The 18,088-nt window shown below is 36.6% G+C and overlaps 1 protein-coding gene across 1 annotated transcript in view; it reads right to left on the bottom strand.

Annotated features, from left to right (window-relative positions):
• The window catches only part of def6b (DEF6 guanine nucleotide exchange factor b), a 29,171-nt gene extending 12,285 nt beyond the window's left edge, over window positions 1–16,886 (bottom strand). The window contains exons 1-7 of the mRNA XM_073844209.1: window positions 16,762–16,886; window positions 16,116–16,256; window positions 10,928–11,107; window positions 5,004–5,231; window positions 4,782–4,928; window positions 4,599–4,707; window positions 1,332–1,630 (exon numbers count right to left, since the gene is read on the bottom strand). Coding sequence (XP_073700310.1) covers window positions 1,332–1,630; window positions 4,599–4,707; window positions 4,782–4,928; window positions 5,004–5,231; window positions 10,928–11,107; window positions 16,116–16,256; window positions 16,762–16,857 — 1,200 coding nt within the window. The 5' untranslated portion in view covers window positions 16,858–16,886. The remainder of the gene's footprint in view (window positions 1–1,331; window positions 1,631–4,598; window positions 4,708–4,781; window positions 4,929–5,003; window positions 5,232–10,927; window positions 11,108–16,115; window positions 16,257–16,761) is intronic.
• Between the last annotated feature and the right edge of the window lie 1,202 nt (window positions 16,887–18,088).

Raw genomic sequence — 18,088 nt, 5'->3', positions numbered from 1 at the left:
TTGATTTCCAAAGAAATTCAGGAACAAATGAGAAGGAAAGTAATTGAGATCTATCAGTCTGGAAAAGGTTATAAAGCCATTTCTAAAGCTTTGGGACTCCAGCGAACCACAGTGAGAGCCATTATCCACAAATGGCCAAAACATGGAACAGTGGTGAACCTTCCCAGAAGTGGCCGGCTGATCAAAATTACCCCAAGAGCACAGCGACGACTCATCCAAGAGCTCACAAAAGACCCCACAACAACATCTAAAGAACTGCAGGCCTCTCTTGCCTCAGTTAAGGTCAGTGTTCATGACTCCACCATAAGAAAGAGACTGGGCAAAAATGGCCTGCATGGCAGAGTTCCAAGACGAAAACCGCTGCTGAGCAAAAAGAACATAAAGGCTCGTCTCAGTTTTGCCAGAACACATCTTGATGATCCCCAAGACTTTTGGGAAAATACTAAGTTGAACTTTTTGGAAGGTTTGTGTCCCTTTACATCTGGCGTAAAAGTAACACAGCATTTCAGAAAAAGATCATCATACCAACAGTAAAATCTGGTGGTGGTAGTGTGATGGTCTGGGGCTGTTTTGCTGCTTCTGGACCTGGAAGACTTGCTGTGATCAATGGAACCATGAATTCTGCTGTCTACCAAAAAATCCTGAAGGACAATGTCCGGCCATCTGTTCATGTCCTCAAGCTGAAGAGAACTTGGGTTCTGCAGCAGGACAATGATCCAAAACACACAGCAAATCCACCTCTGAATGGCTGAAGAAGAACAAAATGAAGACTTTGGAGTGGCCTAGTCAAAGTCCTGACCTGAACCCTATTGAGATGTTGTGGCATGACCTGAAAAATGCTGTTCATGCTGGAAAACCCTCCAATGTGGCTGAAGTACAACAATTCTGCCAAGATGAGTGAGCCAAAATTCCCGCACAACGCTGTGACAGACTCATTGCAAGTTATCGCAAACACTTGGGTGGCCCAACCAGTTTTTAAGTTCAGGGGGCAAACACTTTTTCACACAGGGCCATGTGGGTTTGGATTTTGTTTTCCCTTCATAATAAAAAAGCTTAATTTAAATACGGCATGTTGTGTTCACTTGTGCTATCGTTGAATTAATAAATATTTTAATTTGTTTGATGATTGTTTGCAAACATGCAAAAAAATAAAAAATCAGGAAGGGGGCTAACACTTTTTCACACCACATAGCATTTGTTTTCACTTGTTTTTTTCTCTAACACATATGTAATTAAAATATATTTCATTTAAATAATCAATGGAATTATTTAAAAACATAGTTTAACAATTATTCAAACTATTCTGGTCTGCTTCTGCGTGTCCCGTTCACCTCCTGTGCCTCTTGTAGCTGTCTCTGCAGGGTTTTCTGCAGCTCCTCGTGCTGGCTGCGCCTCCTCTGCTCCTCCTGCTGCAGTGAGACCCGAGCCTGTCTCTGCGCCTCCTTCAGGAGCTCCAGCTCTGCCAGCTGCTCCTCACGCTCCCCCTGCAGCTCCCTCAGTCTGCGCGTCTCCTCCGCCCGCAGCGCGCGCCTCCTCTCCCTCTCCTCACGCAGCTCCCGACGCCGCGCCTTCAGCTCCTCGTGCTGCGAGACCCTGCCGTCCGCCGACAGACGCAGAGCTGTCTGGAACGCTGTTATTGTCATATATTTAACCCGTTAATTATTATAACATTTAGTCAGGCTTATGCTTACAGTTATTAAAAAAAAATTCTCAAAGGTAATATTTATAAATATGAAAATAGGTTATGTTATGCTTGTTATTATTTATAAATTTTAATAGAAAACTAGATAAAAAAAAGGGTTTGTCAAGACAAACTTTAAGTCAGCTTGAGAAAGCCTGATCAGAAAGTTTGAAAACGTTTTAAAAACGTTTAAAAGTTTGACGGATTTTTGGCAGAAATTTTGAAGTTTGAACATGTTTTTTAGAATGTTACTAGCATGATAACATGTTGCTAGCATGATTAGCATGTCACTAACGTGTTGTTAGCATTATTAGCATGTTGCTAGCATGTTTCTAACATGATTAGCATATTATTAATATGTTTCTAACATGATTAGCATGTTGGAAGCATGATTAGCCTGTTATTAACAGGTTGTTAACCTCATTAACGTGGTTAAAACATGCTGACAATATGCTAATCATGTTAAAACATGCTAACTATATGCCAATCATGTTAAAAACATGCTAACAAAATGATAACATGATTAGCATGTCACTAACGTGTTAGCATTAGCATGTTACTAGCACATTGTTAACATGTTTTTAACATGTTTTTTAGAATGTTACTAGCATGATAACATGTTGCCAGCATGATTAGCATGTCATTAACGTGTTGCTAGCATGATTAGCATGTTGATAGCATGTTTCTAACATGATTAGCATATTGTTAACATGTTTTAACATGATTAGCATGTCATTAGCATGTTGCAAGCATGATTAGCCTGTTACTAACAGGTTGTTAACCTCATTAACGTGGTTAAAACATGCTAACAATATGCTAATCATGTTAAAAACATGGTAACAAAATGATATCATGATTAACATGTCATTAGCGTGTTGTTAGCATTAGCATGTTACTAGCACATTCTTAACATGTTTTAACATGTTTTTAGAATGTTACTAGCATGATAACGTTGCTAGCATGTTTAGCATGTCACTAACGTGTTGCTAGCATGATTAGCATGTTGCTAGCATGTTTCTAACATGATTAACATATTGTTAACATGTTTTTAACATGATTAGCATGTCATTAGCACGTTGCAAGCATGATTAGCCTGCTACTAACAGGTTGTTAGCCTCATTAATATGATTATCATTTTGTTAGCATGTTTCTAACATGATTAGCATGTCACTAAGGTGTTGTTAGCATTAGCATGTTACTAGCACATTGTTAGCATTTTTAACATGATTAGCATGATAACATGTTTCTAACATATTTTTTAACACGACTAACATGCCACTAGTGTGTTGCTAGCATGATTAGCATGTTACTAGCATATTGTTTGCCTCATTAGCATGTTAGCATTTTTCTAGCATGATTACAAGTTACTAACATGCTGTTAGCATGATTAACATTTTGTTAGCATGTTTCTATCATTATTAACATGTTACTAGCACACATTTTTCTAACATGATTAGAATGTCATTAGCATGATAGCATGCTTTAACATGTTTCTAACATGTTTTTAACATGATTAACATCACTAGCATGTTGCTAGCATAATTACTAACTTATTGTTAACCTCATTAACATGTTGTTAACATGTTTCTAGCACGATTACCAAGTTGCTAACATGTTGTTAACATGTTTTTAGCATGATTAACATTTTGTTAGCATGTTTCTAGTACGGTTGACATTTGGTTAGCATGTTTTTACCATGATTAGCATGTCACTAGCAAGATAAGCCTGTTACTAGAATGTTGTTAGCCTCATTATCATGTTAGCATGTTTCTAGCATGCTTACAAGTTACTAACATGCTGCTAGCACGATTAGCATTTTGTTAGCATATTTGTCATATTTGCATTTTGTTAGCATATATGTCATTCGCATGATAGCATGCTTTAAAATGTTTCTAACATGTTTTTAACATGTCACTAATGTGTTGCTAGCATGTTTAGCATGTCACTAGCATTTTGTTAACGTTTCTAACGTTTTTAACATGATTAGCATGTCACTAATGTGTTGCTAGCATGATTAGCATGTTTACTAGCATATGGTTAGCCTCATTAGCATGTTGCTAGCATGTTTTTAGCATGATTAGCATTTTGTTGACATGTTCCTAGCAAGATTAACACATTGCTAGCATGTTTTTAACATGATTAGTATGTCACTATCATGTTAGCAGTTTTAACATTATTCTAGCATGTTTTCGCATGTGTCTATGATTAAATGTATGTTGTTTTAAGAATATTTACAAAAATATGAGTTTGTCATTTTTTTCCTATAAATTTTAGTAATAAACAAGAAAATCATTTTAAAATAATTATTCTAATCAACTAAAACCAGTTAAAAGTATATTTTTTAAAATAAAAATACTTTAGGAAATACTTTAGATTGTATTTTTACCCCCCCCCCTGCATTATTTCTATTTTCTTTGTCAATTACTAGCAATTCTTTCATTTATAATTATATTCTAATGTACCCATTTAAATGAATACATTTTAGCGAGATTTATCCATGCAATGAATTTTAAGAATAAATAAACGCGCATTTCATACATTTTATAAAGTAAAATTTTGTAATTAACATTCAAATATTTTATTATAAATTATATTAATATTACATAAAAAAAAATACAATAAAAATATTAAAACATCTTTACTTTTTTAATGGGGTTTGTAGTCAGTTACTTACAGAGAAATGTTATAGTAATTTATAAATAATTCTAATAAATTTATTTGAAATATGTAACAAAATTCTGCCGCATTTATGCTTAAAATAAATACAGAAATAATTAATGAGAATTAATAAATAATCTATAAATTATTTGTAAATTTAGTATATTTATAAAATGTCTAAATTTTATAGAAAAAAAAATATATATAAAAATAAACGCTCTTTATATAATTTCTGCAGTGATATTGGTAGAATGAGGACCTGTGATCCACTCCTGCCGCTGTCTGGAGTCAGGCGCGCTGATCTCGAAGGTTTTGTTGAGCGTCTTGACGCAGAACATGCACCTCTTCCCGTCCCTGTCCGTCAGCACCTGTCAATCACAGTCAGACGCTGACGTTATAACAGAAACGCACCGGATGCAAACACATCACTGTACCGGCGTACCTCCACACAGCAGTTCTGGTCCATCTCGATGACGCCCTTACAGTCTTTACAGTCCTCGCCGACGTAGTACGAGAGCGACCCGGGCTTCAGACAGAACCAGCGCTCCGTCCAGTTCCTCCGCAGGTGACCCTTCTTCCACAGATAGCCCTGAAACACAAGCACAGGTCACATGGACGCCCGTTTGATACCAAACAGAGCAGTTCAATTACAAAATGAGCGCACCTCCTTCAGCACATTCCCCACCATCTCCCTGTAGACCTTCTCCACGGCTACACCAATGCTCTCGCCATCTACTCCTCGACTCACGGCGGCAGAGTTCACCACGTCTAGGAAGCTCCAGACATTCAGGCCGTCCTTTTGCACAGCGTCCTGCAGCAGGAACTCCTCCAGCTCCACACAAGTCAGCTCCACCGGCATCACACTGCTGATCTTCCTCAGCAGATACTCCGCCTGCAGGACAAACAACATACAATTTAAACTACATTTAAGTATTGGTGGTTTTTGAAACATGGCAGCTGGTTTGTTGCTGGTCCAAGGTGGTTTACCAACTCTAACGCTGGTTCCACTCTGGATGCACAGAGCAGATTAACCCTTGTGCGTTCAAAAAAACAAAAGTTACACATAGGTGCAAAATGGACAAAAATGTCATAAAAAATATTTTTTTCCACTTTCACTGATATCGATTTTTTTTTTTTTTTTGTAACCAAATTTTTAGAGGTTTTGAAATTGTGACAGACCGCACATAAAATGCAACCTAGACCAGGGGTCCCCAAAGTTTTTTCTGAGCGGGCCACATAATTTTCTTTTCTTTAATGGGGGGCCGGTTGGTTTATAAAAGGAAATTCCATGGGCCAGCACTGACTACTAGTATTATTATTATTTTTTTGTGATTTTACCTGTATTTATTATACATTTTAATGCTAGAATAGTTTTTTTTTTTTTTTTTTTTATGCACCACACAGACAAATGCTCATATGTGACCCTGGAGCACAAAACCAGTCTTAAGTCGCTGGGGTATATTTGTAGCAATAGCCAAAAATACATTGCATGGGTCAAAATTTTAGATTTTTCTTTTATGCCAAAAATCATTAAGAAATTAAGTTCATGTTCCATGAAGATTTTTTGTAAAATTCCTACGGTAAACATATCAAAATGTAATTTTTGGTTTGTAATATGCATTGTTAAGAACCTAATTTGGACAACTTTAAAGGTGATTTTCTCAGTCTTTTTGATTTTTTTGCACCCTCAGATTTCTGATTTCAAATAGATGTATCTCAGCTAAATATTGTCAGATCCTAACAAACCATACATCAATAGAAAGCTTATTTATTGAGCTTTCATATGATGTATAAAACAAGTTTAGTCAAATTTAACCTTATGACTGGTTTTGTGGTCCAGGGTCACATTTCTTTTCAAAAGATATGCAGGTGCATTTCAATAAATTAGAATGTCATGGAAAAATTCAGTAATTCAACTCAAATTGTGAGCTTATATTGTGTCAGAGTGAAGTAGTTTAAGTCATTGGTTCTTTCAATTGTGATGATTTGTCTCACATTTAACAAAAACCCACCAATTCGCTATCTGCAAAGGTTTCCTGAGCCGTCAAAATGCTCTCTCAGTTTGGTTCACTAGGCTACACAATCATGGGGAAGACTGCTGATCTGACAGTTGCCCAGAAGACAAGCACTGACACCCTTCACAAGGATGGAAAACCACAAACATTCATTGCCAAAGAAGCTGGCTGTTCACAGAGTGCTGCATCCAAGCATGTTAACAGAAAGTTGAGTGGAAGGAATAAGTGTAGAAGAAAAAGATGCACAACCAACCGAGAGAACCGCAGTCTTTGAGAGGCTTGTGAAGCAAAATCCATTCAAGAATTTGGGTGAACTTCACAAGGAATGAACTGAGGCTGGGGTCAAGGCATCAAGAGATATGTACATTTCCTGAAGAAAATGTGAGTGGTGCTTGCGGTGGCAAAACTCGGCCCTCGGTTGCTAGGGTGATGCAATTGGTTGCTATGGTGTGGCTATGAAGGTCAATACTTATAGACTGAGTCAAAAGAGCGCACCCACAAGCCTCTATGACTTTCTGATCCAAAGATATGATCTCACAAATTTAATAGCAATGATAAGTCCATAGGAGATTTTTCCAAAATTTCTTGCCCGCTTTACGATAATCGTAAACTCGATCGCTTCAAAAATTCATATTATAGACTGAATGGACTGAGGCTGGGGTCAAGGCATCAAGAGCCACCACACACAGATGTGTCAGGAATTTGACTACAGATGTCGTATTCCTCTTGTTGAGCCACTCCTGAACCACAGACAACATCAGAGGCATCATAACTGGGCTAAGGAGAAGAAGAAATGGACTGTTGCCAGTGTTGCCTCTTTTCAGATGAGAGCAAGTTTTGTATTTCATTTGGAAACCAAGGTCCTAGAGTCTGGAGGAAGGGTGGAGAAGCTCATAGCTCAAGTTGCTTGAAGTCCAGTGTTACGTTTCCACAGTCTGTGATGATTTGGGGTACAATGTCATCTGCTGCTGTTGGTCCATTGTGTTTTTTTAAATCACACGTCAAACTCTGTCTTCAGCATTTTTAGCGCTTCCACAGACTTTTCAACTGGGAATGGGGCCACCGGTTTCTCGGCTGAAAACTCTTGCTTTTGCACCTGTCCCACAAGCAGTGCTAGTTTCACCTCAAATGCTGTTGAGTCATTTTGTCATCGCTCTGAATTACATTTTCAAAATATGTCTCTGGCAATGTTCAGAGGGCCTTAGTTTGGGGACCTCTGACCTAGACAATCAATCAGCATATGTGACCCTGGACCACAAAACCAGTCATAAGGTTAAATTTGACAAAACTGAGATTTATACATCATATGACAGCTCAATAAATAAGCTTTCTATTGGTGTATGGTTTGTTAGGATCGGACAATATTTGGCTGAGATGCATCTTTTTGAAATCAGAAATCTGAGGATGCAAAATAATCAAAAATGCTGAGAAAATCACATTTAAAGTTGTCCAAATTAACTTCTTAACATTGCATATTACTAATCAAAAATTACATTTTGATATGTTTACAATAGGAATTTTACAAAAAATCTTCATGGAACATGATCTTTACTTAATTTCTCAATGATTTTTGGCATAAAAGAAAAATCTAAAATTTTGACCCATGCAATGTATTTTTGGCTATTGCTACAAATATGCCCCAGCGACTTAAAACACAAAACTACCTGAAAATAAACTGCAATAATTCCAAAGCAAATGACGGAAATGTTAAAGAAAAAAGAAAAAAGGTAATTAAATCCACAAAATAAACCATACAAAAATACATGTATAAATAAACAGATAATAAGAACCGTAAATATTAATAATCAATCTTAACATTCGTAAGAGTGCTGAAAGAGGTCTGTAACAGTCAAAGAACCGACCAAAACAGCCCAAACAGGGAACATTAAACAGCTTCAAAACAACGATAAATTAAGAGGAAGAATCAAAGGGAACCAAAGTGAGAAAGGGGGAGTTCTCCTTAATTTAGTTTGACGGTGTCCTCTCTTGCACCATGGATGCGTGCAGTGGACATCTCAAGATATGCAATGTCTATAAATGTAAAAATCCAAAGAAGTTTGTTAAGAGAATGTGGAGGCTTCCATCTTATAGCAACATTTTCTTAGCTGCTGTCAAACCAGCGAAAAATATTCGCTTCTGAATTGGCCCGGGGACTGATATCGATTTTTTAACCAGCATGTGTTCTATCCATACTGCCCTCCAAAGGCAAAGCCCAATATCTACACATTTGGTTAAAATTGAGTTAAGGCTTAAAATGGACTTTGTGGCAACTGTTTTGTCTTGTGGCAAAGTGTCCGGGTTCAATTTCGTCGCGTCTCAGAGAAACCAGAGTGTCAATATGTTTGACTAGCTGGTGTATTAATTTTAAAGGCATTTTTCTCAGTTTCGGTGTCGGCGTAGTTACTGCACTTTGCCTTTGGAGGACAGCATAGGTGCCAAACATTCTTTCATTTTTAGAATTGTAACACTTTAAATGCTGGTTTGTTTGCATAATGCCACAGTTGTTGTTTTTTTATGAAAAATAAAATAAAATTGTAGTTAATTTCCATAAACTAAATGCTGAGCAGAATTTTATTTTATATTTATATGTAGTGTTAGATTTTTTTTTTAAGTACAGTGCCTTGCAAAAGTATTCATACCCCTTCATTCTTTTCACATTTTGTTTTGTTGCAGCATTATGTTAAACTGCTTTAAATGAGTTTTTCCCCACATCAATTTACACTCCATACGCCATAATGATGACAAAGCAAAAACCAGATTTGCTAATTTTACTAATTTATTAAAAATAAAACAATGAAATAAGTAGATTGCATAAGTATTCACACCCTTAACTCAGTACATAGTTGAAGCACCTTTTCAAGTCTTTTGGGTCTGATGTGACCATCTTTGCACATCTGCATTTGGCAATTATCTGCCATTCTTTGCCTCACCTTTTCACCTCTCCATCTCTGTCAGCTTGACATTTTCTAGAGTCCTAGTTGTTCCAATCGTCTTCCATTATGGAGAATGCTTCTGTCAACCTTCAATGCAGCAGATTTGTTTCTGAACTCTTCTCTAGATCATCGCCTTAACACAAGTCTGTCACTGAGCTCTACAGGCAGTTATCTTGGTTTTTGCTCTGATCTGCATTTTCAGCTGTTGGACCTTTTCTGAGAGGTGTGTGCCTTTCTAAATCAGACTCATTCAAATGAATTTGCCACAGTTTAACTCCACTCCAAGTGTAGGAACATCTAGAAGCAATATGAATGCTCCTGAGATAAATTTCGAGTGTCCCAGAAAAGGGTTTGAATACTTATGCAACGGGATCTTTTCAGTTTTTTATTTCTAATAAATTTGCAAAGTTGTTACAAACCTGTTTTGTGCTTTGTCATTATGGTGTATGGAGTGTAGATTGATATGGGAAAAAAAGTAATTTAAAGCAGTTTAACATAATGCTGCAACAAAACAAAAGGCACTGTATATGCTAAATTTAAAAAAAATGGCACAATCTAGTAAAAAAAAAAAAAATGGTAAAAATGTCAAATTTGAAGCCTTGCTGATAGAATGAATGCCTATTAGGAAATATTGCATCATTTATAGTCAAATGACCTTGAGCTAAAAATTGCAGTTTTAATGGGTTTCGATGTGGACATTTTTGTCCTCAAGGTCCTGAGTGTGACTATTTTTTGTACGGATTGTAAAAAGGATTTTTTGAAGGAAATGAGGGTGAATTATTAAAAGTTCAATAAAAACACCTGAGCCAAGATTTATGCCGCTGGCATTAACACAGGCACACAAAAACTGAAATGGACAAAAATGTCCATAAGGTCGCACAAGGGTTAACCGTGGCTTGTGTAGAATACAAATATGTGAGTATCGTTCATTCAGTCACCCATTTCAGGTGTTCTCCGACAACTTTTTGAGAAATCGTCTTAATGATTCCCATTTTGGTTTGAGATAATTAAAGCAAGAGTTTTTTAATAACGAAAAGAATACGTAAAAGTATAGTATTTGGGGTTAAAGTCGCCTTTGCTGTTGGGGCTAAACATCTCACATAAAAATACTGGTAACACTTTATTTGAGGGTTTCTTAACTAGTTGTTTATTAGCATGCGTATTACTAGAATATTAGCCATTTTATTAGTACTAATTAAGCACGTATTAATGCCTTATTCTACATCCCTAATCTTACCCAATACCTGAATTTAACAACTATCTTACTATTAAAAAATAGCAAATTAGAAATTTATTGAGGGAAAAGTCGTAGAAATAGTTAATAAGTGTTCCCTATTCTAAAGAGTTTTTTTTGTTACTACTGTAAGCAGTAGTGTTTTGTTTTTTTGTATTTTAAAATGTTTTTTTTTAAACATATTTTAATGACCGTAGTCTATTTTTAGTTATTGATTATTTTATTTAACAAAATAAACAGATAATAGTACAAACTTCTGCTAAAGAAACCGGCGTAACAATGTCTACCAGCTCTGTAGACCAGTCTGGACCATCTAATGTTCATAAATGATGGAGAGCTTCCAGCTGGACCAGTAGAGTCTGGTTTTGGTTGGAGTTTCCAGATCTATGGATGTGTTTCGGCTCACCTCTTCTGGCACAAGTGTTAGAGGATATTTGTCGTCCGCCAGGAAGTTGAAGAGACACCAGACCCGCATAGAGTCCTGGTTGGACAGAACTCTGTGTGCGTCGGGACGGTAGTTTTTCTTGGAGCAGAGAGTCCAGCACAACTCATCGACTTCCTCTTTAACAAATGTCCCCTCTATCACCTGATGACACAACAAATGTGACAAAACCTTGATTATTTTTCCAAGAAGGCAATGAGATTCAATGGAGACTTTGGTGTCTTCCCCAGTAATCTCATATGAGTCTCCATAGAGTTTGAGATGAGATCTCAATATTATCTCAGATTTGTCTCATGCATTTCTCATTCATTTGTATTTTCCTTTTTTAGGAGAAACATCTGAGACAAAATCCTTATTTTACAGAGATCCTGAGACATCAAAATAGGTTTATGAGTTATGAAATGACCACGACACTTTCTCAAATCTCAACGATGTCTCATACTGTGCTCAGATTTGACTCAAGCATTTCTCATTCATTTCATTTGACATAATCTCCATCATTTCTTCAAGAAAGCAAAGAGATTCAATGTGGACTTTTGTCTCTTCTCCAGTAATACCATGTGTGTCTCTGTAGTGTTTGAGAAGACATCTCTTCAATGTCTCAAATTGTGCTCAGATTTGACTCATGCATTTCTCATTCATTTGAATTGACAATTTCATTTTTTTTTTCTCCAAAAAACCAATGAGATTCAGTGGAGACTTTGTTATTCCCCCAGTAATCTCACACTTGTCTCCTCTAGAGTTTCAGATCAGGTCTCAACGATGTCTCAAACTGTGCTCAGATTTGACTCATGCATTTCTAAATCATTTGAATTGTAGTTTTTTTTAGGAGAAACATCCGAGACAAACTAAAAAAAGTTCTTGTGAACTCACAAACATCTATGAGCTATGACAGAGTACCTGCTGAGCAATACATTTGAGCAAGACATTTTCTCAAATCTCTTTCCAGATAAAATCTCTTTAATACCTACATTTTTTCTCAATTAATGCTCCAAGAAGGCAATGAGCTTCAATGGAGACTTTGGTTTCTTCCCCAGTAATCTCATATGAGTCTCCGCAGAGTTTTAGATGAAATCTCAATATTGTCTCAAACTGTGCTCAGATTGACAGATTGTCTCATGCATTTCTCATTCATTTGAATTGACATAATCTCAACTTTTTTCTCCAAGAAACCAATGAGATTCAGTGGAGACTTAGGTCTTTTCCCCAGTAATCTCATGTGTATCTCTGTAGAGTTTGAGAAGAGATCTCAACAATGTCTCAAACTGTGCTCAGATTTGACTCATGCAATTCTCATTCATTTGAATTGACTTAATCTCTTTTATTTCTCCAAGAAAACAATGAGATTCAATGTAGTCTTCAGTTTCTTCTGAGAAAAAGACGTGTCTTTTCTAGAGTTTCAGATACGATCTCAACAATGTCTCAAACTGTGCTCATCTGACTCGTGCATTTCTCATTCATTTGAATTGACAAAATCTCAATTTTTCTCCAAGAAACCAATGAGATTCAGTGGAGACTTTGGTTTTCCTCTGCATTTCTCATTCATTTAAATTGTCCTTTTTTTAGGAGAAACATCTGAGGCAAAATCCAGATTTTTTCATAGATCCTGAGACCTCACAAAAGTTTATGAGCTATGACAGAGCAACTGCTAAGAAATAACTCTGAGCAAGACACTTTTCCAAATCTCTTTCCAGAAAAAAATCTATTTAATACCTATTTTTTTTTCTCAAAGAAACCAATGAGATTCAGGGGAGACTTTCGTCTCTTCCCTAGTAATCTCACACTTGTCTCCTCTAGAGTTTCAGATCAGGTCTCAACGATGTCTCAAACTGTGCTCAGATTTGACTCATGCATTCCTCATTCATTTGAATTGACAATTTAATTTTTTTTTCTCCAAAAAAACCAATGAGATTCAGTGGAGACTTTGTTTTTCCCCCAGTAATCTCACACTTGTCTCCTCTAGAGTTTCAGATCAGGTCTCAACGATGTCTCAAACTGTGCTCAGATTTGACTCATGCATTTCTAAAACATTTGAATTGTAGTTTTTTTAGGAGAAACATCCGAGACAAACTAAAAAAAGTTCTTGTGAACTCACAAACATCTATGAGCTATGAAAGAGAAACTGCTGAGCAATAACTTTGAGCAAGACAAATCTCTTTCCAGATAAAATCTCTTTAATAGCTACATTTTTTCTCAATTAATGCTCCAAGAAGGCAATGAGCTTCAATGGAGACTTTGGTTTCTTCCCCAGTAATCTCATATGAGTCTCCGCAGAGTTTTAGATGAAATCTCAATATTGTCTCAAACTGTGCTCAGATTGACAGATTGTCTCATGCATTTCTCATTCATTTGAATTGACATAATCTCAACTTTTTTCTCCAAGAAACCAATGAGATTCAGTGGAGACTTAGGTTCCCCCCAATAATCTCACACGTGCCTCCTCTAGAGTTTCAGATCAGGTCTAAACGATGTCTCAAACTTTGCTCAGATTTGACTCATGCATTTCTAAATCATTTCTAAATCAAACTTGTCATTTTTTTAGGAGAAACATCTGAGACAAATAAAAAAAAAAATTGTGAACTCACAAACATCTATGAGCTATTAAAGAGCAACTGCTAAGAAATAACTCTGAGCAAGACACTTTCTCAAATCACTTTCGAGATAAAATCTCTCTAATACCTAATTTTTTTCTCCAAAAAGCAATGAGATTTAATGCAGACTTTGGTCTTTTCCCCAGTAATCTCATGTGTGTCTCTGTAGAGTTTGAGAAGAGATCTCAACAATGTCTGAAACTGTGCTCAGATTTGACTCATGCATTTCTCATTCATTTGAATGGTCCTTTTTTAGGAGAAATATCTGAGACAAAATCCTGATTTACAGAGATCCTGAGACCTCAAAAAAAATCTTATGATCTATGAAAGAGCAACTGCTGAGAAATGATGCAACAAAATCTGTTATATCTCCAAGTAAGCAATGATATTTAATGGAGACTTTGGTTTCTTCCCAGTAATCTCATTAACATCTCCTCTAGAGTTTTGGATCAGATCTCAACTGTGCTCAGATTTGTCTCATGCATTTCTCATTCATTTGACAAAATCTAAAAAATGTTCTCAAAGAAACCAAGGAGAATCAGTGGAGACTTTGTTTTTTCCCTAGTAATTTAGAACTAGGTCTAGATCAGTTCTCAACAATATCTCAAAATCTCTTTAATACCTATTTTTTTCTCCAAAAAGCAAGGAGATTCAATGGAGACTTTGGTCTTTTCCCCAGTAATCTCATGTGTATCTCTGTAGAGTTTGAGAAGAGATCTCAACGATGTCTCAAACTGTGCTCAGATTTGACTCATGCAATTCTCATTCATTTGAATTGACTTAATCTATTTTATTTCTCCAAGAAATCAATGAGATTCAACGGAGTCTTCAGTTTCTTCTGAGAAAAAGACGTGTCTTTTCTAGAGTTTCAGATACGATCTCAACAATGTCTCAAACTGTGCTCATCTGACTTGTGCATTTCTCATTCATTTGAATTGACAAAATCTCAATTTTTCTCCAAGAAACCAATGAGATTCAGTGGAGACTTTGGTTTTCCTCTGCATTTCTCATTCATTTAAATTGTCCTTTTTTTAGGAGAAACATCTGAGGCAAAATCCAGATTTTTTCATAGATCCTGAGCCCTCACAAAAGTTTATGAGCTATGACAGAGCAATTGCTAAGAAATAACTCTGAGCAAGACACTTTTCCAAATCTCTTTCCAGAAAAAAATCAATTTAATACCTAATTTTTTTCTCAAAGAAACCAATGAGATTCAGTGGAGACTTTCGTCTCTTCCCTAGAAATCTTTCAGGTCTCAACGATGTCTCAAACTGTGCTCAGATTTGACTCATGCATTTCTAAAACATTTGAATTGTCATTTTTCTAGGAGAAACATCTGAGACAAACCAAAAAAAAAAAAAAAAAGATCTTTTAAACTCACAAACGTCTATGAGCTATGAAAGAGCAACTGCTGAGCAATAACTTTGAGCAAGACACTTTCTCAAATCTCTTTGGAGATAAAATCTCTCTAATACCTAATTTTTTTCTCCAAAAAGCAAAGAGATTCAATGGAGACTTTGGTCTCTTCCCCAGTAATCTCATGTGTGTCTCTGTAGAGTTTGAGGAGAGATCTCAACGATGTCTCAAACCATGCACAGATTTGACTCATGCAATTCTAAATCATTTAAATTGTCTTTTTTTTAGAAGAAGAAACATCTGAGAAAAACAAAAACAAAACTTTGTGAACTCACAAACGTCTATGAGCTATGAAAGAGCAACTGCTGAGCAATAACTCTGAGCAAGACACTTTCTCAAATCTCTTTCCAGATAAAATCTCTTTATTACCAAAATTTTCTTTCCAAAAAGCAAAGAGATTAAATGTAGACTTTGGTCTCTTCCCCAGTAATCTCATGTGCGTCTCTGTAGAGTTTGAGAGGAGATCTCAATGATGTCTCGAACTGTGCTCATGCAATTCTCATTCATTTAAATTGACTTAATCTCAATTATTTCTCTAAGAAAACAATGAGATTCAATGGAGTCTTCAGTTTCGTCTGAGAAGAAGACGTGTCTTCTCTAGAGTTTCAGATCAGATCTCAACGATGTCTCAAACTGTGCTCAAATCTGACTCATGCATTTCCTGAGGCAAAATCCTGATTTTTCCATTGATCCTGAGACCTCAAAAAGTCTATGAGTTATGAAAGAGCAACTGCTGAGAAATAACTTCGAGCAAGACACTTTTCCAAATCTCTTTCCAGTGAAAGAACCCAGATAGATCAATCTCTTGTCTCTTATCAATGTCTCAAACAGCATCTCAATACGTCTCAGTATGATCTCAGACATTTCCCATCAAATGATCTAAACTCTTGTCCACACTGATTAGTATTTTAGGAGAAACATCTGAGAAAAAGCTGATCCTGAGCTTTGAGCTATAAAAAAACCAACCTCTAAGCAACAACTTTTTTTGTCTGGGATTTCCACTTGGAGAAACTCTTTCTGGATCGACTCTTTTGGGTTATTTCCATTGCATTCAGGAGAAACATTTGATACTTCAATGAAACATAAACAAAAGTCTCGTGAACATTAAACAAGCGTCTTTCGAGAGTGTGCTTGTGTTGGGTTACCTTGTCCAGAATGAACTGGTTCAGGTAGGGCATGTATCCTTGACTGGACACAGGACCGTCATCGTCATCGCTGAAGTGTCTCTCGAGGGCCGCGGGATCGTGAGGAATCCGCAAAACACTGTGAAGGTTATGAGACAAAACCTGCACACATACACACACACGGTTTTGACTGCAGCTTTTGTTTGATGCCAATCCCTCTAAAACCACAGAGTGTGAGTCAGATTAACTAGAACAGCAGTTTCACAAACTCGGGTATCTAATACTGTGTACACTCCTGCTGCGTTATATAAAGACATTTATGTTGACTGCAGACGAACACAAACCATCAAGAGAAACCTCCTTCAATCAAACCAGACCACTGCACAGTCAAATACAGTACACCGATGTAATGATGGGTAAAAACATTGGTTGCGTGCATAATAACACTGTAACTCAACACAATGCATACAGTATGCAACATTTACACATGATATGCATAAGTCAGATTTTATTATAGTTAAGGTATACATTACTGTAAATACTGCATAAAGTAAAAATAGTTTACGTCATCAATCACTTTTAACTTTGTGGGCGTTCCTAAAAAGAGCTTTAGAGACTTACACATATATCTACACAAACACCTGTCTCTGTCTCACATCTGTCTCACCTTGAGCTGCGATTTGGACACTTTGCCGCTGTCTTCGGTGTCCAGGGACGTGAAAGCGTACCAGATACTCTTCAGCAGAGCAGCTCTCAGCGCCATGTCTCACACCTGATGATTTGAATCTTATTTCTCCTCTCCTTCAATCTCTCCGTAAGTCTGCCCACATCCTGCGGGTGTTTGCTGAACTCTGGCGCCCCCTGTCTGCAGTCCTGAGATCAGTACACAATAATATATTACCATACTTGTACTATTTCTGCAATGTGCAGTATGCACACTGGGGCTGCTGGATTATACACAGCAAAAAAAGCTTTTCTATCTTAGATTTTTTGTCTTGTTTCCAGCCAAAATATAAAAAAATTCCTAAATCAAGAAGGGTTTTCTAGACAAGTAAAAATTATTTTCTTGTTTTCAGAAAAAAAAAACAAGTCAACTTGAAGTGAGTTTTGCTTACGACAAGCAAAATAATCTGCCAGTGGGGTAAGAAAAAAAATCTTATTTCAAACCGAAAATTATTTTGCCTACCCCATTGGCAGATTATTTTGCTTGTTTCAAGCAAAATTTGTACTTAATTTGTACTTTTTTTTTCTGAAAACAAGACAATACTTTTCACTCATCTAGAAAATCCTTCTTGATTTAAGAATTTTTAGATATTTTGACTGGAAACAAGACAAAAAATCTAAGCTATAAAAGCATTTTTTTTGCAGTGTAGCAAAAATGATAATCATTACTTTGATCATGATTATTTAATACAATTATTAATTGACTTTGGAAATACCATGACCTTTTGAAAATGGATTTCATTGAACTTTAAACATAATATAACTGACAACAGATAAATAGATAGATGATGGACGGACAGACACATAGAAAGATAGATGGTTAGACATGGACAGACAGGCGGACAGACGGATGGATGGGTGGACGGACGGACGGACGGACAGACAGACAGACAAACAGACAGATAGATAAATGGATGGATAGACTGACAGACAGATGTATAAATGGATGAACAGATGGACAGACAAATAGATGGACGAATGGATGGACGGATAGACAGACACAGACAGATGGATGGATAGATGGACAAATGAAAAGACAGACAGATTAATAGATGATAGATAGACAAACAAACAGTAACAGACAGATGGAGAAAGTAGACAGATGGATGGCTGGACGGATGGACAGACAAGACAGATGGATAGATAGACGGATAGACAGACACAGACGGATAGATGGACGGATGGATGGACGAACAGACGGATGGACAGATGGATAGATGGCTAGACAGATGAATGGATGGATAGATGGACAGACGGACAGACAGATAGAT

Source organism: Garra rufa, chromosome 7, assembly GCF_049309525.1.
Source record: "Garra rufa chromosome 7, GarRuf1.0, whole genome shotgun sequence".
Lineage (NCBI taxonomy): Eukaryota > Metazoa > Chordata > Actinopteri > Cypriniformes > Cyprinidae > Garra > Garra rufa.
The sequence above is the reverse complement of the archived record's forward strand: the minus strand, read 5'-3'. Positions and strand labels throughout refer to the sequence as shown.